Here is a 24,681-nt window from a genome sequence, read left to right as displayed (position 1 = left end):
TGAAATTTAACCCATCTCCCTCATTACCACAGATGTCCATCAATATCTGCAAATCTTCCTTGTTGTCGGCCATTAGCACTATATCATCTGCATACATCAATGCTGGTAGTGCCTCTTCAAAGAGTTTTCCTTGTTTAACGAAAAAGAGGTTGAAGCCAAGTCCACTTCCCTCTAATTTGGCCTCTAGTCCTTGTAGGTACATCATGAATAACAAGGGTGACAGAGGGCACCCCTGCCTAAGCCCCTGTTTTACCTTTGCGGGCTCGGATACCTGTTTTTCCCCTTCATAACTACCTCGTTACTTTTATGGATATCTTTTATAAGATTAGTGACTCCATCTTCCACACCTAGTGTGTCCAGTATTCCCCACAAGTCCTCGTGAACCACCCTATCGTACGCTCCCTTGATATCCAAAAATGCTAGCCACAGGGGCCTGTGTTCCTTTTCTGCTATTTCTATGCACTGCATCAGTGAGAACAGATTGTCTTCCAGCCTCCTGTGTTTCCGAAACACATTCTGCAGTTCTCCCAGCTTCCCCTCATCTTCTATCCATGCCTGCAGTCTTTCCTTCATATTCTACATCGCCAGACTGTAGACCACTGATGCCACTATTATAGGACGGTAGTTGTTTATGTCAGCTTTATCCCCGTTTCCTTTATAGATCATGATAAGCCAGCTAAGTTTCCATCCATCGGGTACTGATGGATGGATGAATTGGTGTGGCTGTACCCTTTAGATCGGGCGGCGGCTAACGCCACCTAGCCGTAATACTTAGTGAACCAACAACTAGATTTATCTTTTTTTTCTTTTAAAATAGTGAAGTATAGGTCTGGTACTTTGCAGTGAATGGTTTTTTTTTTTTCACTCCTGCCTTGACTTTAGCCACCAATCAGATAACCTTTTTCTAGTTAATTATACCTGCTTAAAGTCTATTTTGCCCTCCCTGTCCCTAAACCCCAGTGCTTTAAAATACTCTGCACCATCATCCTGAACTATAGGGTGAAGCCCTTTACAGAACAATATCAAGTGCTCGACATTTTCCTCCTCCTCTCCCCATGCACTGCTTACCGTGTCTACCCCTTTGTATTTGGCCCAATATGTCTTGGTTCTCAATACTCCTGTCCTGGCCTCAAACAGTAGAGAACTACACTGAATATTATCATAGATCCTTTCCTTGCAAATTTCCTGCTTAAACGTTCGATAGATTGCTAGTGCGGTCTTCTTAATTATGTCGATTCTTCACATGTCGGTCTCCGTTTCCTTCACCTTCTTCTTAACCGATAGTTCTTATTGGTTTGGCCCCCTGCTGTTTTCTAAGTATTTACCTGTCAATTCGCTTCCTCCATTTTGTATCGACGTTCTTCATGTACAAGTAGCTGAAAACCTTCGTAACCTAACGCTCCTCCCTCATTTGTTCCCAATCGCTTCTCAAATTTTATCTTTCTGCTAGCTTCCTTGCCCTCAAATGACGTCCATCCGACATCACCTTGCACTTCCTGATTTAGTGTATTCTCGTGAGCTCCTAAAGCAAGCCTATCTATTTCACGTTGCTTAAATTCTAATCTTAATTCAACTTGGATGGAAACGTGTGCTAGCGCAATCTGGCGGTTTCCTCCCAGGGTGTTATGCACTAGCCGGTGTGTTCATCACACTTCCCTATTCTAGCTACTGTAGCTGCGTGAAGGAAACCATGAACTACAGTGTTCTAGTATGAACTAAGCGACTGAGCTTCAGTTTCCGATGGTCTATGACTCAAAAGTAAGCCAGTGACAAAACAAAATCAAGGCAGTCTCATTGCCATCGCTATCGAGCGATGGCGGTGCCTAAACTTGCTAAACAGCGGCGGTTTCTGGTGGTGCCAACGCGTGTTTTAGACGTCATTAACGCATTTTCAGGCTCTGAAAATACATCGAAATGTTAAAGATTGGTTTCACTGCATAGCAATAAGTATCTGAGCCTGAAATTGCATTGTAAAATTTCGTTGAAGCAGGACGATCGAAGAAAAAGTGTTTGTTGTGGCGACAATATTTATGCATTGACTCCTATGGATGGCTGACGGGGAATCATAAATTTTTCGTTGTAGCGGCGATCGACCATAATGAGGCCTGTTTGAAATAGCAGTTTTCTCGGGCTGCTAAACAATCATGCTGATTTACTGGCCGTCACATGCATTAACACGCGAATGTGACGTCAGTGGAATGACCTGGTAAGAGAAGTTATAGCCAGAGCATTAGTTTTCTTTTGCTGCAAAATTATAAAATTATAGAAACCTAAGGGAAAAAAAAATAACTGCAATTTTTGCCCTCTGAATGTGGAAGTACAGTGAGTGATCTGCTTGGTTCCACTTTCAAATACATCAGGGTTCAGTCCCACGTTGCCTTCGCTAGCTCAGTACAGTGTCTCACCGTTTTTTCTTTATTGGTTGTGTTAGGTCGTGTTTACAGCAAGTTGTGGGTGGCTTAGTACTTGCTATAATGGCCATGTGTGTCGTCGGACAGTCTTGCACAACTCATCAAAGTTCAAACAACGTTCGAGATGGCCTAACCATACCGCAATCTGAATGGTATGATTCCACGAAGCTCGGTCAACTGTGGTTCAGCAAACATCACTGCATCACCAATTTTTTTTCGATTCCAGATACTTTTCATTGGCCGAGTTAAAGTGACATCGGTTATTCAGTTGAGGGGAACATGAGCAGGGAATCAAAATTGTGCTTTGATAGCTATTAAATAAACCCGAACGATGAAACGAGTCGAGGCATAGCATAGAATAAATGGCCAGGATTCCAAACACACACAATGTTGAAATTTTTTTAAAAACGTTTTGAGACCTCTTTAACTAGCAGTGAAAGGCGGGATAGTTGAAACTTGTTGTATAAGGAAGACAAAATATCCCATCCATGGGACAGAGCGAAGGACGCACGCAAGGACGGGCACTGTCATTGTGTGCTTCTTTCGCACCGTCCCATTTATGCACTGTTTCCTTCCTTGTAAAAACAAAGCTTTATTATGTTCAGGAGGGTCATGGAGACCCGGTGTTTCAGGGCAATGATTAGATTATGAAGTGTTTTCCTAAACACATCAGATGCATGTTGGGGCTGTAAGAGCAAATATTGCTCACAAGGCACTGTATGTTATCCAAAGTTGCAGCTTGGCCAGGGCCAAGCACAGTTTGCCTTCCCATGATATCCCATCATGGCTGTACCTTTAGCAGAGCCAGTAAGTTCAAAATAAGGCATAAGAATTGCAATGTCACACCACACAGTTCTTGCTGCAGCTCTTCCTCTTCTTATATACTGAAATCCATGAAATCCAGCTTTGTTTCCAATTTTCATCTGTGATTGCAACCTTCAGAAAGGAACAGACAGACATAATTAAGAAATGGAAAAGAAGGAATGCAGTTAAGTAAGACAAGAAATGAAAAAAAAAAGTGCACCCTACTCTAACTCATCATTCTGAAAGGAAAATAAGCACCACTTCAGTCGAACACAATTACATCGAACCCCCATACATCGAATTTTCGAGTATATCGAACTCGCAAGTTATCCCTTTGAAATTCATATGTAGAAGTATAGTAATTCGCACATTTATATCGAACGGTATTTCTACTTACCTTCGGATATATCGAACGCCGCGCAAGGTGGATGGTGCGCTATGGCACTTGCGAAAAATGAAGAAGCAGGCCAAGATTAGCGAATTTTTTTTTCACGCAAATAAATCATTCTGTTGCCGCGTATGTGCGGCATCAGTAGTCATTCTTGAATGCTTCTATTGTAGGCAGTGATCTGCTACAGGTAAGCTCTCAAGGCTTCTATTTCTTCCTATCAAATTTTTTATATGTTGAACTGATTCGTGATCCCCTTCAAGTTCGATATATTTGAGTTCAACTGTACTATAAAACAATGAATTAACAGGCAGGAATAACAATTAAATTTAGTACCCAATAATCTAAGTCAACAAAGTGAGAATTCGTAGACAAACCAGCAAGGCGGTGTCACAATTCAGCACAACATATAGGGAGCAGCAGCTTTATTTATTTATTTTTATTTATTTATGAATACTGCAATCCCTACTAGGGATTTTCACAGAGTGGGTTACATGAATTACATGAATGCTCAATATGCATGCAAACAAATTTTCAAAACAGGAAGATAAAAACACACAGAAACAAAAGTACGCACAAAGCAACCTAAATATGCAAAAATTGGAATATTTATGGGGTCAGAGCTTAATTGGCATGCTATATTAAACAATGTTATCGAGGCTAGAAGAAAACAATGTTAAGGATGGCTGTAAAACTTCGGTGTTGGTTAGTTTGTTCCAGTCGTTTATAGTTCGTGGAAAGAATGAATATTTAAAGCACTTGTTACGGGTTGCATAGGGTGTTATTGTGCGCTCATGCCTTTGTCGAGTTGCATATCCAGACGAAAATGAAGGAATTTCAGAAATGTCTATCTTGTAATGTCCCTTTATTAGTTGATATAGAAATTCTAGTCTGGATACCTGGTTTCTTTCTGTTAGTGTTGGTAGATTAGCTCGAGCTGAAAGTTCCGTGATTGAAGTGCGCCCGAAGCTGTTATAAATAAAACGAATGGCCTTTTTTTGTAGTCTTTCTAGCTTGTTGATATTAAATTTGGTAAAAGGGTCCCATATAATGGAAGCATAATCCAGAGTCGGTATAACTATTGTTTTATAAGCCAGAAGGCAGACGGAGGGGGTTGAGAGTTTCAATGCCCTTCTGAGGAAGAACAGCTTACGCATTGCAGTGTTAGTTACTGTATTAATGTGTTTCGTCCAATTTAGGTCATCTGTGATCCATATGCCAAGATACTTGTAATGTGGGACTTGGGAAAGTTTAGTATGTGTAGTAGAGTACTCGTATTCTAAAGGATTCCTTTTATTAGTTATTTGCATAAACACTGTTTTTTCGAAGTTAATAGCCATTCATCACACCAGGAGGACACTTTTTGTAGAGCATCATTTAACACGTGTTGGTCTGCGGGACTGCATATTTCTTTATAAAGTACACAGTCATCAGCGTAGAGTTTGATTTTAACAGGGATGCCATCAACAATATCATTAATAAACAGGAGAAAAAGAAGTGGTCCTAGCACTAAGCCCTGAGGAACGCCAGAGTCAACAAGCTGTCTATGTGAGAAGGAATCAGCAAAAACAACAAATTGTTCACGTTTTGTGAGATATGCAGAAATCCAGTTAACTACTTGGGAATTATTGATTATTCTACCTATCTTATATATCAGTTTAGTGTAGGATACTTTATCAAAGGCTTTCGAAAAGTCCATAAAAATAACGTCAGTCTGTGTTCTACTATTTATTGATTTGGCAAAGTCATGTATTGTTTCAACTAACTGAGTGTTTGTCGAATAACCTTTCCTAAAACCATGCTGGAATTTGGTATAGTATATAGTTATATTCCAACCTTGTGATTCATTTCTGGATGCGCAACTTGAGTGGACGCCTCGGAGCCATTTGTCACTGACAGAAATATGGACAGTTTTCCTGGAGCTGCACATTCTTCTGTTTGGCATATCTGAAGGAATGAAACACAAAATACTGTGTGTTACTCAGATTTAAAATGCTGCATGGAACTGTCCAAAAACACAATACTGAAATTAAATATATCCACACCGCGTGTTTCTTTGGAGTGCTGTTGTATGAGGGACAGGTTGTGAGTGCTTGCAGAGATTCGTTGGTGAAATTCTGCTGAAAGCATCTCTCCAACCTGCATTTCACAAAGGCTCGGATCAATGCCAGTCTTGTTCCGGCTGCAAGTTGAAGTTTATTTAAGGCAAAAGAAAAGCGGTACAATAAAAAAAGGAGATGTACAAATTGTCTTTTTGCCTAGGGGACCTCTCACGAAATCGATGCACTGAATGAGGGTCCATGCACCTTTCATTTATACTATGCCAACAACTTTTTTTTTTAATCAGAAAACACAGCATGACTATTAAAAACAGATAGCTGTAGTTTCCGATTGCATCTTCACCTTTCTGCTTTCATACCTTTGCGCCTTCTGCTGGTCACGTGCCTTTTGTCTGTACACAGGTGGAAAGATTGTGGGGATGTAGGCTGGATGTTCGCGAATGTCACTTTTGCGGTTGCCTTGAAAATGAGTGCTGCAAATTCGTGTATGGTCTTTCGGCAACCAAGGAGTTCCATCGGGACTGTAGCAGAAAAAAACAGCATAGCAGGTTGAAAATCGTCATAATTCATGACACACACAGGCGTGCGCGAGCCCGGGAGAGAAAATTGCACTATTTCGAAATGTGGCAACTACAAAGCATCTATTAATTAAGTGACAGATTCAGCGACCAAAATGTATATCCCACCCTAATAAAAACAAAGCAGACAAATGATGTCAAACTTTGCTGAAAATGCGCAGACGTTCGTTCCCACACTATGAAAAAGCTAGCGTTATAGACGTGTGAACCTTTGACAATGTGAGTAGTACACATGAATTCAATCAACAGTGCAATGCAAACCGTGGTATGACGCATGTGAATGTGAACAGTCAAGAACGACAGCTAGGTCTCAAACACACAGAGATTCAAAATACAAAGTTCTTTCACCACACAACTGTAACTGCATGCACTTTCACATTGCGAGGAGACAGCAAGCACTGAGCAGTTGTTGCATGCATGTGGCACGTTACGTACAGCGTCAATTTTTATGAAAGGGAACATGTAAACGTGTGGCCTGCGCACTCCGCGGCGCCTGCTTGTAGCATGTTTAAACGGACGTGACAGCAACCACCATCTCGATTCAATAGCGGTTATACTAAATCTTCTGCTGGAGTGGCGAATGGGCTCCGTGGCTGAAGTCGATGCGCTGCCATATTGCTCAGGATAGAAAGCGGATGGGCGCATGTAGCGTACGAGGCTTTCACGTTGTTTTTGTGCTAGTAATGTTGTGTGGTGCCTCTAATTGAACAAGACAGTTCTGAAAACGTCTGTGATCTATTTTGGAGACGACGATGGTGGGCTCTTGAGAAGCATTTGGCTGTGCGAATCGTGTGAAGCAGACACCGGGTAGAACTTTCTATATATATGCTTCAATCGCTCGCTTTTTCTCATATATTTTCGCGACTATGACTGCAGACTATTTCCTTTTTGCGTTCGGGTGCACAGAGACACTTTGAATAATTTTTATACATTTTAGGATTCCAAAAGACGTCATTTTGCGCGGCATATGCGCGAGCGCTACGAGGCTAGAGGTTAAGTGCTAAAAAAGAATGACGACTTATGTTCAATACTTATGTTGAAGCAGGCTGCTTCGATGAGAGAGGGTAAATAACGAGACTACGAATTTGTAACATTACTACCGTGTTTGCATTGTTTCGAGCGCACATAAAAAAAACAGCACGTAACTGCGCTTGATACAAGTGAGCGCTTCATTTTTGAAAGGTAGTTATTGTAGCATCGGCTCTGACTTTCTGGGATTTTGAGTTTCTTATATTTTCATAAGCCCTACGCTCCCAATTCCAGAATTTATGATGTTGCGATATGCATCTCTGTATGTAGAAGAAAAAGAAAACGAGCTCCTCTAAAAAGTCTGAAAAAACTTTTGCCTATAGCGCCTCTCATTGATAGAGCTGTCAAAATTCTGCCACCCCCAAACTTCACCTACAAAGAAATGGTACAGGCAAAAAAAAAATAAGAACTGAATGAACTACGAACGAGGTACAATTAGCAAAATTTGTCACTGGGCGAGTTGGTTCCTATTTAAAGATAAACTAGTGTGTCCAAATTGAAGACAAAGACACAGAAAAGATGGGACAGGAACAAGTGCAAACCTTCAAACGAATTTTATTATTTGTAAACTTTCAAAGTTATACTTACAAGAGAACATACTCACGTGGACATGGTCAAAAACCAAGCAGCTTCGCGTACAAACTTATGCTCACTTTCAAATAAGGACATTGAGGTGTCGTTAACATAAACATTCTTGCAGAAATATAAAAGGCTTCCAACAGTTCGCCCGCTGTGATATTACTGCTCCTACCAAAAATCTTAATCTATTTGAAAATCAGTGGGCACCTTCAAGCTTGGCAATGTGCATGCAAATGCGCGTTCCATCTGTCCATCTTTTCTGTGTCCTTGCCTTCAACTTGCACACACCTGTTTTTTTTTTTAGGTACAATTAGCAGCTGAAAAAGTAGGGCAAGACATCGTAGCAGTACCAACAGGACCTTTTAAGATGTATTATATCTTCTCGGAAATTCATTGACCAGGTAATGGTGCAGAACATATTCTCGGATGAAGTATAGGATGTTTTACAAGCACCGGATATCCAAGAGCTGCTCAAACTAGTCCGTGAAAAGGTGAATACCCCCCACAATATTAAAAAGAGTTTGCACACACCCTGCACTATTATTTGTCAAGGGCTTACGATTGTGTGCAAGCGAAACTTATTTTCTCTGCATCTCCTCACTGGTTACTTCTGCTGTGAATCAACTGTGTTAACATATAAGGCGAATCCCTGATTACCTTTTTAACCCGCTTAAAACACTGTGTCAAGTAAAAATGAAAACAGATGTACATTAACGTCCGTTCCATGTTCCCTCGCCTCCTAAGAATAATGAACAGGTGCTTTAGCAGCTATATCGAAACACACGGCCGCAAGCGCCCAGAGCATTTTCGGCGCTGCCACCTTCTGCCCTGAGCAATATGGCCGCAGCGGCTTCACTTCGATACGTGGGCGGGTATGCGGGACCACCACTCCAGAAGCTTTAGTATAACCTGCTTGCTCGATTATTGTCATCTAGTGGCGAAAAAAACCACCGGTCATCGGTGATATAGAACCGCGCCAAGATATCAAACGCCTCCCCTTTAATGCGAATACGTAAGAGGCCGGGCGTAATCGCCTTGAAGGGAAGGGGGTAACAATCTTGCCGCCGGTCCCATGACTGGGTGTAAGCCGTGCTCCCAATTAGGGCTGCAGAAGTCGCGTCTTTTCTTTTTCTGAACCTCTATATCTCTCTCTCTGGTTGTTGTGCCACGGCCGCTAGATAAGACGGGAATCGAGGCGGTGGTTCCCATCACTTTCGCTTGAACGCGCTACAAGCAGCCGCAGGAGTGCGCGGGCCATTCGTTCGCGTGTTCCCTTTCATAAAAATTGACACGGTACTTCCAGATAGTCGAACGAAAGCGAAGAACTCAGCCAGCCAAAACAAAAGGCGAGACACGGCTATAACTTACTTAATTCTCCTTACTGCGGTGATCCACGTTTCTCGCCTTTCTTTTTCGTACGACTTGCCCGGGAACCGATACAGCTTTATAGGTAGACCGCGTGCCCTGATGTTGTCAGCAGTGTTATAGCAGCCCACAACACAACAATACTTTAGACCTCGCCTCTTCCTTGGGGTCGCTGCTGCCATCACGCACAAATGCAGTTTCGCACAGCCGGTCAATCGGTTTAGCACACCAAGCTGATAGCACGCGTTGTCGAAGTTCATCACCCCAAAACACTAAATGTCTGCAGTGAAACCGGTGAAATCGCCGAGTCGGCCGCACCTATTCCCAATTTTGCCAGTGCTTGTCGCCATAGGCGCATCGCGGCACTGTCATCGCCCTTGATATCAGGGGTTAAGGGACAGAGATGACTTTAAACGGGTGGAATTAACTAGAAAAAGGTTACCTGATTGGCGGATTAAGTCAAGGCACGAGTGAAAATTAGACCCTTCACCATAGAGAAATAAAAAAAGGTGAAGAGTGGACACTCCCGTAGACCCCAGTGCATGACCTACTACACTCCTGACCTGTTCAGATAGCGGGGTTCCTATGGGAGCGCGTGTCCCCGCTCTCGTTCAATCGCTCGCCGTAGGTGGCGCTACCTATAACCTGTTCGTCTGTTTCTTTACGGTTGTTTTGTAGGCGCTGGTATAAGAATGCCTGCATTCTGCAGTGAACTGGCGGCATATATGTGACTATTTCTTCCCATACATTGCTGGTTAAGCAAGGTGTTCAGAGCGCTTGAGTATTTATAGCACACTGGTTGACAAACGTGGGAACCCGTAGATTTACACGATGTAGGGCAGCCTATGCGTGGTCGCGTGCATTTTATTGCAAAAAAATTCTGAATGTCTTTTAGTATTATTATTTCTGAATAATTCTAAATTTTGGATCATAAATACGCACTACGAGTGCTTTGTTGGTCAAAATTTGACCACAAAGAGTGAAGATGACGTCAGCGAGCAGGTGCTGACTAGCGCCACGCCGCTCGTAGGTTACGGCCCTAGCGGCAGAAGGTATGAACTAGAACGTGGGCGCTGGAAGAGGTGCTCTCTGGGCAGGTCAGGAGTGTAGTAGGTCATGCCCCAGTGGCCCAATCGACTCTAGCACACCTAGTGGTTGATGAGAGCAAGTGGCGTGCGCTTCCGGTTTCACTGGCGCAAATTTTGAATTACTTTGCATAACCGACGTTTGGTTATGTCGAAAGTTCATGATTTCAGACCACTATTCATCGCCCAAATGGATAGTTTTTGTAGGTCGTTTTGATTTAGCGATTCCCTGTTTTGTTCAGTGGTTCGTGCGAATTGGTCGTGACGTAATTTTTATTTCGATTAAGTTATAATAAAAAGAGATGCAGGTAATGATAATTCACTACGGTTTTATTCATCGTGCTTGTGTTTTTCTTTTGGAACAAGTGATCAATGTATATATCAGTGAAAGAAACAGAGCATCCGCAATGTTTTATTCAAAGGCAAGGTAGAGTATGAGAATATAAAAAGCACAATATGACAAAGGTAGACAACAAATGCATCTCGCCTTACAAATAAATTGTAACAAATATTGTAACAAAGACATAGAGAACACAGACAACGCACACATCGCTAGAGTTGGCAGAAGCCGAGAAGCTGGTGAAGTATGACACACCGGGCCAGTGGGTATGGCAAAAACACAGCGCACAATGCTGATGAAGAAGGAAGAAGTGACATATACACAGCAATGAAGTCGCGAATCACGCCTGGGCTTAACCGAAATAATGCATAGAAAAAAAGAGCGCACAGAAACCACACGACACAATATAGCAGAAAGGCAAAGGTGCAGTGTGCTGGCTGTGCTTAAGAACAGCTAGTCCAAAATGAAAAAAAGCAGACTTGATGCCTGCTTGTCCTCAGAAAGGTAGGGCTTTGCAGCTTGCTCACTACGTGAAAGACGAACTTTATGCTACAACACTGGCAGGTCTTGTGGCTCTTCTTATGCGTCGCCTTTATCAAAAACTTAAGATCCCAAGTGATTTGCGTCTGGGTGTTGCTGTGACGCTTGCGAGCTAAAATAGATTGTAGTCATCACTTTATCCAGAATTGTGGACTTTAATTGGTGCTACGAGAGCGGTATTACAGGGCTAATAAATAGCAGAAGGAAACCACTTTGGCTCATTATTTTTCACAAAGGCTCTACATCGTACGTTATCACTCACAAGCTATATAAAAATAAAATGGCAGCGTCCGCAGCTCCATCAAACGCTACAAGTTTGGGTATTCTTTTGAAAATTTTGATGGGCAAGATGAGGAGGTTGATGAGAAGCTAAAATACGAAAAGCGTGATAACATGAACCGTGCCCACTTCATACTGTGTTCCTTACCCGCTCGAAGACATTTCAACAAGCGGTTTTGTTATCGATATATTACTTGAGCTGGAGAGATAAAGCATACACAGTGACCAAGCGACCCACAGTAAAGTGTACAGTTCGCCCATATTTGCTACAAAAAATACAGACAGAATACCCAACATTCTTTTTAAGGTTATGCAAATCACTTCGAGCGAATACACAGTGTTCGTACTCCTCATAGCGGGTAACCAAAACAATGAATGCAACGAAGGAGTGGTTAGTCCAGTTGAACTGAATATAAGCATATAAGACCATAATGAAGTCTGCTGTAACGAAGTAATAACATAACAAAGCTCTTGCAGGATTCGGCTCAACTCAAATACTTTAGTGTAAACCCGCCGCTAATTGCTAACCTTTGAACTTGTCAAGCTGCATGCCCGAGATTGAAGACTGGAACCTAACCCTGTCTAAGTTTCGGTTCACAAAACGCACATGCCAACATAAACGAACCCGGCAAAACATTTTCAGAAACTTAGCGCGACACCCAGCAGAGCAGAAATGAAAATCGCCAACACTTGACAGATGGTGATACAAAACATCGCACACTTTCAGGTGATGTGCAGTGGCCTCAATTATGGCAAGAAAGTGAGATTCAAGTTGTTGTACGTATGCAAAAGCTGCTTCTGATGGCACAGTGAGATTCCCAAAAAGTTTGCTGGGGACGTGGTATGCTTTGAGCATTGTGAAATACTGGTGGGTACCCTTAAGCGTCTCACTGTCGTCTTTCAGTAACTGTGGGCAACTGCAACCGTCACATGCATTCCGAAGGAAGTGTTTGATGAGAAAACCAGCTACATAATATGCAGCGGAGCCATCGATAATATGGGAGTGAATGTTTGTCGCAAGTTCAGAGAGATCGTCTAGAGCGGGAAAGTCGTCAGGCTGTGGCTGTGCACACTCCTCATTATCCACAAGAGACGCACTGGTGAGGGAGAATGGCGAGAGCTGCTCCTGGAGGAGGTCACATTCATCATCCTCGACATTTCCGTATTCTGACAGCTTGAAAAGTTTTCTTATGCAGATGTGCTTCAGGCCACAAATAAATTGTGCTACGTTGGGGTTGGTGTTGCAACCCTGTTTTTGCCTAATGTGGCCAAATATGTTCTCCAGAGGATCCTGTTGAAGCCTGCGTGTTAACAGGTATTCAAAATTGTAATTTTTGGAGAGGTCATCCCATAGTTGACAAATTGCCTGAATTGTAATTTGCCAATCTACGATGGTTTGTGGTTGACGTCTGCCAACAAACTGCCATGATGCAATCCAGGGAAGCTGGCCTCGGAGGAAGTCAATCAGCTCTGAATCATTTTTCATGATTGCATGCCGCAGCTTTTGCGAAGTTCTTATTTTACTCGAGCTGTTCAAGGCATCGAAAATCCTGTCCATACGATCACAAAATTGAGCTGTAGTGATGGCCGAGGCAGGCAGCACCTTCGCATACACCATTGCCGTGATAGCAATCGAAACTGATGCACTGAGGACCTGAGTTGCTCTGCTGACCTTCATATTAGAAAAAGGTTTCTGATGAACGTGCCGTTCAGTCAACTTTGGAGCCAATCGCAACCGCAACTCATGTGAGGATTGGTAAAGGCTTACAATGTGCGACCAGTTAACGATGTCATTCCCAATGTATAACTTGTGTGCTTGGACATTATTGCGCGTTGTTTTAATTAAATGCGGAACATCAAAAATGTAATATACCCGCTCACCATTAACTTCAAAAAAAGGCTTTGCTACAGTCGCTCTTAGTTGGTTAGCGAGACTTACATTTGAACTGCCCTGGTCACAAATGACTGCTTTCACTGCAATATTAATGCTTCTAAGCTCCAAAATGAGTGACACCAGCAAGTTATGCATAACAGATGATGGTGTTGATGCGTGCCCTATAGTAAAAGCAACCGGTTGAACCCACTTTCTCGAAACACCAACAAGAAGAAAAACCAGTGCTCGATCAGCGATGGTTGAAGTGCGATGAGTGCCATCATCTGTAAAACCCTGGACAACGTCTCTTGAAGCATCATAGTACAAATTCTTTTTGAGTGCTATTTCGTTGAAAACTAAAGCGCACACTCGGTCCCGTTCATTACAAGCTTGAGTATTTGTTGCAATGGAAGAAAGGATTACTGGAATTATGCCTGGAGTCATCTTTACATTAGCTAGCCACCTCCTTAATGAACGCCGGGAGGGCAAAGAAAAATACGGAGCCAGAAATCGGTATGCTCGCGGACCTCGGAAGTTTAAGTGAAGAGCGAATTTCTTGAACCACACGGGAAACCGCTTGCCCTTGCGTTTGGGCCTCAAACGAACATGTGCAGAAAGAAGTTTAAAAACCTCTTCGGTGACGTGCGGTCGGATAACTTCAAGGGCCTTCGAAGTCAACGACGGTGCTTGGAGAGGCTGTCTCTGCAGTCTTTTGATAGTTTTCCGCTGTGCTGCTACTTTGGCTTGCAGATGTTTAATGGTTTGCTTGTACTTCATTGATGGAGACATTGTCGCTGGCACACAGGAACGCACTGCAATAAACAAAAAAATTGATGTAAAAGCGAAGAACAACTAATCCCATACGTGCACTTTCCTCGCTCTTTCAGACCCAAGGTGCACAACTTTCTGTGGTACAAAGTTTTCGATTCCACTACCTAAAAACAAACCATTCACAATGTTGACAATGCACAAAAAAATGAAAATCACTGAGAGCCCACCCTTACATTTTGTAAGTGCACACGTAGTGTCCTTTTGAGGATAGTTTCCTCAGAATGTCCTAAACATAAAATAGCACATTAAAAACTGCTGCAATAAAAGCATAGTCACCATTTTCTCTAAGGCACTCAGGCGTGGAGCTGTTGGCGGAGACGTCTTCTGGAGGGTCTTGTGAAGCTTGTTCAGTGCCTCGGACAGTGCTGTCGGAACAATCTTGCGAGCGGCCTGCGGAAGTCTCTATATCAATCCACTTTGGTGTTGAAGTGAACGTACAACTTACCGGCCACACAAGTTCCTTTTGTGACAGCTGAACGACTGGTTAAGGTTTTCTCCGGCAAGACGAAATCATCAGAAATTCTTTCACCAGCTACAAGGGAGCTGCCACCTGCAGAGGTTTGGTCAACAGTCAATTTGGGTAAAAAAAAAAAAGAAATCGCGACACTGAACGCACCCTGTTCATCGGGGCACCTCAATGTGTGGGAGCCGCTTTTTGAAGCCTCTACCGCAGGTCCTGAAGAGATGAAATTACGACAATGTGTCAGTAAGAGGCTTAAAACAACACAAACTGAAGCTCATCCGCACCTTGCAGTGCTGCTTCTGCAGCCATGTCACAGTCACTACTTGAAGCGACGCTCAGAGAACCTGCATATATGTGCAGTTGGTACAAGTTACAAAGCTTGTAGCATGGGGAAACTTAAACAGCTCTTTCAAACGCATAAATTGGTCGAACGTGGAAGAAAAGAGACGGCACCAACTAGGAAACAAGTAATTTGTGATTTTTGGAATTATCAACAGTGGCAGCTTTCACTGATGAAAGGTATACGTACATGTGCACTCAGGCTTGAAGATAACGTGAAATAGCCCTTTAAAGTCTTTCAAAACAAGTTGCGCAGGTCCAGAGCATCAAAAAATGACAGAAATGTAAAGCTGCTGTTAGGAAGGTAATAGCCCACAATTCACAGAATTTAAGACTTTCCAAGTGTTACTTCTGTAGTGAGGTTTCTCTATCGGCTACAAAGATCTTCACGGTTAACTGTCGCCACTGATTCAATACATGTGGCTGCTATTGCACATATTTGAGTTTCAGTCAATCACTTACATGGTGCAGCTGGTTACACACTGGGAACAGCCATTCTTGTAAGGCTTGTGTGCCCAGGGTCCATGAAACTTTGAGCAGTAAAATGGTCGCTACAAACCCTGTACGTTGCGTACAATAGGCTGGCCGGCTTACTCAGGAGATCATCGCGCCCAGCATACTGCATCCATGCTTTCATCCTGCATTGGCAATGAACTATCAGCTGAAAGAGGAAGTGCTTGAATAGTGATTTTTTACTGTTACCCTCACTTAGCAAGTACGAACAGTAAGCCTACAGACATGCAAACCATACAAAACCTTTAACACACCTGCCGTCCCGTGGTACGCGGAAGAATTTCGTCCCAGGCTTTTTGTGGGTTCTGCCATTGTTGAAGCACCACGATACACAGCAGTAGCTGCCGTAGCTTGGACCGCCGGACGGCATGGCGTCAGCGCGGTCTGAAAATGTTAGTAAGTGGATGCTTCGCTGTCAAATTACGAAAAAGATATGTGTACGTCATAAGTGTACCAGCAAACCCCTTTGAATGATTAGCTAATCGATGCACAATACAAAACCAGTGATACATCTCTGACCCATAAAACTCTGACTTACAAAGATATACGTCAAGACCACGAACAAAGATCTTCAGAAGTTTCCAGGCCGCTATCCCTTGTAATGCAATGGTATCGCGGCCTGGAAACTTTAGAACACCTTCGTGCGTACGCAGTATCAGCAGTACATTGGGAAGAAAAATCGTAGTTGAAATTTGTGCGGTAAAATTATATTGGAAACGTCAAAAAAATTTGTGGGCAGCTTGCACTAGTGGCACAAGGCTAGCGAAGAAACAAAGATGATGGCCACTTGGCTAGTCCAGATTTGCCTCCGGCACACCAAGAATTATTCATGTTTCGAGCCTTCGGGAAATGCGTCGTGAAGCATGCGAGGCCCAGCAAACGCTTCTCAATATTTTGCACCGAGCCTACGACCTAGCTCCCCAGCTATGCTCAGCGCACAGACGCTCGCGTCCGTGGCAGACGCAGCACGCGTCGCCTCAGCTTGACGCCGGGCCGCCTTTGCTATATACTGCATACGTTGCACAATGTTCCCGTCTAACCGCCGCATAGAGCCACAAACTTTCTTTTTAGCAAACCTCCCAGTCCTTACAAGCTTCAGAAAAAGGTTACAACTGCGTGAATGAGACGCCACGTAAGAAACAAACTCGCACACACGAAGCGCAACGTGTGTGTGTGTATCTTTCTATGTTTGTTGCATGGTGTCTTTTTCGCGCAGGCGTAACCGTTTTCTGAAAAAATGACCCAACAAGACCAACAACATGTCATTCAACAAGCTTCGCTTGAAAACGTGCCTCACCTGTTATCTCACGCTTGAAAACGCCGACGCAGCCGACGTTGACGAAAGCGACGAAAGCTTCTCGCTGTCAGTCATGCATGGGCTTGTCGCTGGGTAGATGGTGTTTATGACAGTACGGCTGAAGAAAAATAATCGCGTAAGGTGTGTTGAATAAATCGTTTTTATGTGTAAAGAACATACCAAATTTGGGCGTGTAATTATTAATTTGTGAAAACAATTTTGTTGCATTCATTATAACTGTGTTTTTTTTGCGCTTGCGCCCTTTTACGTTTGGTAGGAGCACTAGTTCGTTACGTAGTCGTGACGCACTTCCTAAGGCCAGGTTTTGCGGAGTGTCCGCTCTTGTCTTCTTCTTTCTCTACGCCTTCACTGCCGAGTACCAGTCCTCAACTACACTATTTAAAGAAAAAAAAAAGAAATTTAATTGTTGGTTCATGAAGTATTACGGCTAGGTGGCGTTAGCTGCCACCCAATCTAAACGGTACAGCTACAGCCACGTCCCATCCAATCTATCCATATCCCCCAAGGTGCTTATACAAGTTGGGGATTGAGCACCATGACCTACTACACTCCTGACCTGCCCAGAGAGCACCTCTTCCAGCGCCCACGTTCTAGTTCATACCTTCTGCCGCTAGGGCCGTCACCTACGAGCGGCGTGGCGCTAGGCAGCACCTGTTCGCTGTCGTCTGCTTCAGCCATCGCTGTGGCAGTGCAAATCGTTCTTATTGTGCATGAATTGTGTATGAATGTGTAAAATATGGCAAATAAAGCGATATGATTCCTCGTCAGAGTTGGCTGCATTCGTGTGGACGTTTGAAGCAGAAATAGAACCGTAAAAAAAGCACACAAAGGGTCACAGTGGCAAGCAGACGGGAACTTTTCTACAAATGAAGGAAAATTTATTATGAAAATATTTCTTGAATGAAAACGTAGTCCAACGAGATAAAAAAACTATTGTTAGGCATTCATTGTTCACACTGAATCACGATGGTTCCAGACGATACGCATACACAAATTGCAGAAGATACGCAGAAACACAGTAGGTCGTGTGCAGAAACTTGCAGACGGCAGATAGCTGCAGTAGTCAGCTCTAATAGTGGCCGCGTGCAGTTTTTTTTTTTTTAGATGAGCTGACACCTCAAATGTAAGTATGGTGTATTGCTGCGTGCCATATTGCAAATCGGAACAAGGCAAACAAAGTAAAGTAAGTTTTCACGAGTTTCCTGCCACAGACATACGGGAAGAATGGATCGAGGCAATTGGAAGAAAAGGTGAGTCTTGTGTTTTTGAGAGTCGTTTCAATTCAGAACGAGTTGCAAGCTAGCAAGAAGCACCAGGGTGCTTTAGTAAACTTTATTTCCGTGTGTTATGCTAATTCACTGAGCTAAAAAACATGAAAGCTTTTTTAAAGTACCGCGGCTAATATGGCAGGCTCCACAAATAGTGCCAAGAAATTTAAATATAGCACACAAGAAAAAAGTAAATATACGAAATCTGTAAATTATGTAAAAATGCGTAGCGGTGGGTTGCGAGGGGTTCGAGCACCCTTCCCGAAGGCTGCCTCAACAAATGCCGCCGAAATCCATAAAAAAATTAATGATATGAAATATTTACGTGCTGCCTCCACAGTTTGTCTCTGTGTGTGTGTGTGTGTGTGTGTGTGTGTGTGTGTGTGTGTGTGTGTGTGTGTGTGTGTGTGTGTGTGTGTGTGTGTGTGTGTGTGTGTGTGTGTGTGTGTGTGTGTGTGTGTGTGTGTGTGTGTGTGTGTGTGTGTGTGTGTGTGTGTGTGTGTGTGTGTGTGTGTGTTTAGCGATGGACAACTCTTGAACACTGGGTGTCACTGAAGTTAGCGACCGAATTTGGTCAAATGTATTTCTCATCTCAAACTTCTATCTTCCCATACAGCTTTGTTCGTTTCTGTATAAGCTTACTTAAGGTAATTAGAAACGTTACGCCGGTAACGAAATGTGGCGATTAACTGTTCACTCTATATAGGGCTGGCAGGCGGTCGGGTATAATGACATAATTGAAGTCCTTCGTGCAATGAGCCCATCGGCTCTGTGAGGGTTAAGAGACCCAGCCGGTGAAACCGAAATGAGGAACCTGGAATAATCAGCGACAGATACTCTATTTATGTGCGTGCTGCATCTGAGATTACATCATGCATGACAAAGATTCGTTTTGGAGAATGCAAAAGAACAAAAACCACTGAAGTCATCGTCGTCAACGGCGGAGTCATTGTACAGGTTAGAGGTTTGCGCTCTAAACCAAGACCAAGGCGCTCAAGTGCGCCTCGGTTTCGGCTCTGTCGTATTGGGTCGCGCTTCGTTACTGAGCAGCCATTAGGAAATTCAGCTTTGTTATGAAACCTTGTATAGCCAATGAGCTCTTCGAATAAAGGGCTTCAAGTATGCCACTGGACTCGACCACGTACCATCACTAAACATCAATCGACGAATGTAGTCATCTAAAAAGACATTTACAAAGGCTGCGAGAAAATATGAAAATGCACTAAATGGGTATACAGGTACTTCCCCAGAATAAAATCGTGGCTATGCTTTTTCTTAACCTCCCCATTTGGCTTGTTACATTTTGGAAAAATTAATTACAAAAAAGGTGTTATGGACTGTTATTTTGCAATCTTGCTAGCCATGCGTATACGCCTTTACCTTTGATGAAGGTTCAGGAAAGCATCGCTGGGAGCCCAGCGACCGGTCGAAGGTATGCAGCCTGCATTTTACCGCTGAAGATTACAGAACAGTGACGAAAAGGAAGATGTTGAAGCCCACAGCCGTGCCTTCCTTATTTCCCGCTTCTCCTGATCCACGTGGGCAAGATCCAATGCCGCGGAAAAAGCGGCTAAAACGAACGCAGGGGGAAACAACGCTGGCACCCATACAAGTAAAAATACTGTAAGTAAAACTTGAAGTCTAACACAACAACGGATAAGAATAATGTTAGCAGTATTCCCTTATGCGTTTAGCGGGACAATATATCTGTCATGCTTCGCTATTTTTTCGGCTTAACAGGGGAACGTCCAACGCAGATTCTTCTCAAGAAGAGCGAGCATCAGCGGAGCCTGGGGAAGTATATAGTTCTGAAAACCCAATTGAAACTGCACAAGAGGCCGAGTGGTTGCATTTTCCATCAAGTCAGGACAACATGGAGGACTGTAGTTCAGTTATACAAGGGGAACACCAGAAGAGGCCAGTGCGGCGCTCCATGACGTCGCAAACGTCGATCGGTTTGAAGAAGATGCGCTCCCTGGTCGCGGCAACTAAGACGTTGCGGCGGAAGTGCAGCAGGCTGAAAGAAATGAACAGTAATTTGCATTCACAGCTAGAGAAGCTAAAGAAAGATTTTTTCGAGATGAAAGCCCTCGCCGAGGCGAATGGCGCTCTAACGCTGCAGGTACGCAGTTACGTCAGTGGACGAATGTTATATTAATCCTTTTATATTCGCACTTAATTTTAAATGACTCTGAACATAATAACAATTTAGGAGTAAGTCAATTCTATCAACATCACCCGTACTACGAGAGGACGTCCGGTGAGCGAAGGAATTCTCGAAACTATAAGAGATTGTAAAGGTGGCGATGCTACCCTTAAGTTCTCGCGCATCGGCTAGCAGTGACGTCATACTTTGACGGCCTCAGGTAATGTCTAAGACTGCTGTGTTAGTAGATGCAAGGTCTGAAGTAGCAAGTTTCAAAGAAATGTTCTCAGCCAATGCGGCCAAGTACACAAGGAGCGACGCAACATAAAGCGACGTGCACGTGTCGAAGATTGTTCGCCAAACTCAGAACATTAAACCTAGTCTTAATTTTTTCTGTTCTAATAGTCGTATGATCGGAACAGGAACGATAGAGAATTATCAGGTACTCATTTATCAGTCTATTAACTTAGTGTCCCTATACTTTTTTGTAAGAAACGTCAGAAAGGGGAGGATGGAAGCTTGCAGTAAAAAACCTGTGAACAGGGGTTGTTCCCATTCTTTAATCGCTGTTTACACACACACAAACACTGAAAATAATCATGAACCAACTCGCTTAATCAGTAGTTTTAGCAAAGTTGTTTCGAGCCGGCGTTTCGACAAGCAGGCTTGTTTTCTGAAAGACTGAAATACAATTATAGCCTTAAGGATGACAAGTCCGCTGTCATGATGTCTGCTCGAGAGAAACTCTGTTTATAGATTTTCTTCTTCATATAAATTTACGTGACATTTTAGTGTACGCCGATGCTGGCAATCTTTCTGGTCATACGAAGGTGTAGGCCTGACATAAGGACACGGAATAAAAGAAGGTTGGTGGGTAAGCGCGCACATGAGCAAGTGTTTAAGATACGAAGGTCGGTGTGTACCCCCTTGCGTGATTGGCGCACCCCGAGTTTATTCCTTTATCCTGCGAACAACGAGTTCAAATTTCTGTCGTCGCAAACAATTAAGGACATTGGACTGACAACTGGAAAGACAGTAATTTGCAAGCTGTGTTGTGTTGGTGCTATGGGCCGATCGGTTTATGCTCGTACAGGAAGCCACGCTTGACGCACATGTGATGTCTGCCTTATAAACTTGAGCGAGCAGCATTGCATTCAAAAAGGAAGGAATGGTTTGGAAAGTGTAAGTGAACAGTTTCCGCTAGTCCGTATGTGTGAGTCGGTGGCCGGTTACTGAACATGACGCAAGTCTGAAGTTGCGCAATTCATTAATGTAGCATAGCTGCAATTGAATGTCCACGTGGTGACATGAAACATCTATTATTGTCTTAAGAGTAAACGCATATCTTTTCTCGCGATTATGAATTGTTGAATAAGGAATGATGCCAAATGCAAGGTTTCGACAATCAGGTGCACTATTCTTTGTCAGGACAGCAACAGCCTCCTTTAGTAGCGTGTGTGTGAACGTTTGCTCACTCTCCCACAACATCTAAACTTGTCTTGACAAGGGCAAGTCCAGTACGTAAATGTCGAATTGTTGGATGCGCCGGCATTCCCTGCTCTACGATGTTTCAGCGGGTCAAGCTTCCATTCTCCCCTGCACTTCCGCTTTCTTCCAGTATGTTATCTTGCGCGTGATTTACGCATTTCAACTGCCCTTTCATCATCAGGAAATGCTGGACGAGAACGACAAGAAGGCTGAATTTTTGAAGGAGCAATTGCAATGCCTGCGTGAGAAAAATCACCGTTGGAAAGAGGTGACCATCAGGCAGGCCATAATGTGGCAAGCTAAATCACCCTGCGGGTACGAAATGTTGCGGAGGTCTGGGTGCCTCACCCTTCCAAGTCGCATGACACTGAAGCGTTACATTGGCTACTGTACTGGAGCAGTTGTTTCGTCGCTAATGAAGCAAAGGCTGCACACGGAAAGCACACACTTGTCCGAACGGGTACGTTACTTCGATCAGAATTATTTACAATATGCACGCGAATAACGAAGGAAGCAGCGCACGCGGCAGTGTTTGACTGATCAAAATACATGCTAGTATAGCCGAATGAAAAGTGATTTAAAGTGAATAAACAGGGACCAGACCTGTGGCAAGGATTACTCGAACGTAAGATGTATTGTTTAAGAGTATACGGCAGTGCGCTATGTTTGCTCTAAACCCTAATCATTTCTGTTAAATTATGGGTCATGTACGGAACAACAAAGAAGGTTATTTATATAATTAACTGTCTCCGCCGATATATAACGCATGTCTGTTAACAGTGAATTCCCCCCCCCCCATTTTTTTTGTTAGGAAAAAATGGGCTCTTTGATTGTGGATGAAATGTCTTTAAAGCAAGCACTGACGTACGAAAAAAAAGGAGACAAAGTCCATGGCCTAGTCGAAATGGGAGGCCTAGAAAAAGAAGTGGGCATTCAGAACGAGCTGGCCACACACCTTCTCGCCTTTGTATTTGTAGGCTTATCAACGCACTACACGTAAGTGAATCATCACTTTGTCTATCACTATACGTTTCGCTGTGACTGAAAGACTAACCCCACCTATAGATATAAAAAGAAAACGTTGTCTTTAATTAACCAATGATGTGCTATTCCGCGACCAGGGCTGAAAGTCTGGGGAGGGGCAGGGGGAGTCGTCTTCTATTTTTTAAGGAGGGCTCCCCCCCCCCTTTCCCCCGGCAAGTCAACTTTAGCATTGTGCACTTATTTGACAAGCGCTCGAGATGAGCAATTGGCTCTCCTCCTCTCTCCAACGGAGTGAGATTTTAAGCCCAGCTGACACCGACGCTACAGAATACTGCTAATTTTTATCTTTTTCAGGCTACCCGTGGGATATTATTTCACGCAGTCAGTAAAAGGAGACCACCTGCATCAACTAACACTTGAAGTAATTAAGTCCATCGAAGAAGCAGGATTCCAAGTGGTCCGACTTGTAGCTGACAACCACGCTTCGAACAAAAAGATGTTCACCATGTTAGGGAATGGTCGTATGATGCCAGTTGTGCCGTAAGTTGCTAAGTATATATTTTTGCTCTCAGCTCGCATTAAGCTGTGCGCAATGCCTAGTGTAAATATTTTTTTATATGTATTCGCAGTGTGCCCTCAATGTATGCATGGATCGAATCCCAGCTGCGGCTGCTGCTTTTCCGATGGAGGCGGAAATGTTGTAGGCCCGCGTTCTCAGATTTGGGTGCACGTTAAAGAACCCCAGGTGGTCGAAATTTCTGGAGCCCTTCACTACGGTGTCTCTCATAATAATATGGTGGTTTTGGGACGTTAAACCCCACATATCTATCAATCAATGTATGCACGCGCATGCATGCCGTGTTTGAGTGAAAAAAAAAAAAAAAGACTTGGTCGCACAAAAAAAAAAGCCTGTATCAGCATCAGAGCCCCCCCCCCCCTTCTTTTTTTTTAATCAGCGCTGCCATATAAGAAAGCCGTGTCCATAACAAGATTGCTATCAACAGTACAATCGCTGTAAATAGCCCGTCTTTACAAATCAATTGACGTTACGCGTTTGCGTAATGTATGCGCACCTGCATGCGACTGTATGAATGGGTGAGTATACTTAAAGTTTCGGAAGATTTAAGGTGTAGGTAATCTCAATAAAACACACACACAGACCTGCAGGATCATGGCATGAGTGGAGAAATTTTATAATAAGGTAATAATTAACAACGCACACGTCCTTCGAATGGCTAACATTTACATTACTTTGGTAAAAAACAGAAAACCGTATATGCAACTAATTATTCACACCGCAAACGCCGCCTTTCTCCAATTTATTTATTCATTTTTTTTTGTTGTTGTTGCAGACATCCAATGGATATGAATCGGAGGCTCTTCCTTTCTTTTGACCACTGCCACATCCTGAAAAATCTCCGCAACCAGATGTTGTCCACCAAACGCGTTCTGTTCAACAATGGGCATTACTACAGCCCCACGTATTTGAGAAAGTTGCTGGACATAACAGAAAAACAGTCGTCGTTCAAGCTTGTTCGGAACCTTACGCAGAAGCACGTTTACCCGACGAACTTCGAGAAATTAAGCGTGAAGAGGGCCGTTGAAGTGTTCTCTCCACAGGCATGTATAAGAAAAGGTGTAAACCCATTTAGCGTTAGTGTCACACACTCCCAGATTCTCTGTATTCCTTGTAGACATCACAATGCGTGACGCACACAGGTCATGCAGGAAATGCCTTTTCGTTAGCTGTAAATTATGTATGCTTCCTGCAACCTGTATTACACAAAAAAATACATCTAATTGAGCTAGAATCATGCTCGCAGTTTTCTATCAGTAGTGACGTTTATACTTCTCAAATTCTTTGGCGCGCTCGGGCAAACTTTTATGCGCTAATATTACGCCACAACTCATTTTACATCATATTACGTCAAGTGAATGTTCATGCAGAAGCAGAAAAAATTTTGCAGCTTTTCGTTCAAATGAAGCAGTACAAAAACTGC

At 43.3% G+C, this 24,681-nt stretch overlaps 1 protein-coding gene and 1 long non-coding RNA gene across 4 annotated transcripts; both read right to left on the bottom strand.

Moving 5' to 3' along the window:
- Window positions 1–3,243: 3,243 nt before the first annotated feature.
- On the bottom strand, window positions 3,244–9,499 carry LOC142803486 (uncharacterized). Of its 2 annotated transcripts, none has more exons than XM_075888597.1 (5): window positions 9,218–9,499; window positions 6,023–6,184; window positions 5,649–5,742; window positions 5,440–5,550; window positions 3,244–3,347 (listed from the first exon to the last, which is right to left on the bottom strand). In XM_075888597.1, the coding sequence occupies exons 1-5, from the start codon at window positions 9,472–9,474 to the stop codon at window positions 3,252–3,254; spliced, it is 720 nt and encodes a 239-aa protein (XP_075744712.1). In that variant the 5' UTR covers window positions 9,475–9,499; the 3' UTR covers window positions 3,244–3,251. The 2 variants fall into 2 exon arrangements, with proteins under 2 accessions (XP_075744712.1, XP_075744715.1); XM_075888600.1 differs by lacking the exon at window positions 9,218–9,499 and adding an exon at window positions 8,209–8,308.
- Window positions 9,500–10,611: 1,112 nt separating this feature from the next.
- LOC142804114 (uncharacterized) lies at window positions 10,612–15,593 on the bottom strand. Of its 2 annotated transcripts, XR_012894464.1 has the most exons (5): window positions 15,427–15,593; window positions 14,910–14,969; window positions 14,608–14,838; window positions 14,439–14,552; window positions 10,612–14,143 (listed from the first exon to the last, which is right to left on the bottom strand). It is a non-coding gene; the product is annotated as an uncharacterized LOC142804114 (long non-coding RNA). The 2 variants fall into 2 exon arrangements; XR_012894463.1 differs by having other exon boundaries at window positions 14,910–15,593.
- Between the last annotated feature and the right edge of the window lie 9,088 nt (window positions 15,594–24,681).

Source organism: Rhipicephalus microplus, chromosome 3 (assembly GCF_043290135.1).
Source record: "Rhipicephalus microplus isolate Deutch F79 chromosome 3, USDA_Rmic, whole genome shotgun sequence".
In the NCBI taxonomy this organism is placed as follows: Eukaryota; Metazoa; Arthropoda; class Arachnida; order Ixodida; family Ixodidae; genus Rhipicephalus; species Rhipicephalus microplus.
The sequence above is the reverse complement of the archived record's forward strand: the minus strand, read 5'-3'. Positions and strand labels throughout refer to the sequence as shown.

Excerpts from the sequence above, each read along its gene's own strand:
- LOC142803486 (XM_075888597.1), bottom strand. The coding sequence starts at position 9,474 with ATGAACTTCGACAACGCGTGCTATCAGCTTGGTGTGCTAAACCGATTG. Across the intron at positions 5,743-6,022 it reads GACCAGCAGAAGGCGCAAAG|GTTGGAGAGATGCTTTCAGC; the intron begins GTATGAAAGCAG and ends TGTGAAATGCAG. Across the intron at positions 3,348-5,439 it reads ATCCAGAAATGAATCACAAG|GTTGCAATCACAGATGAAAA; the intron begins GTTGGAATATAA and ends TCCTTTCTGAAG.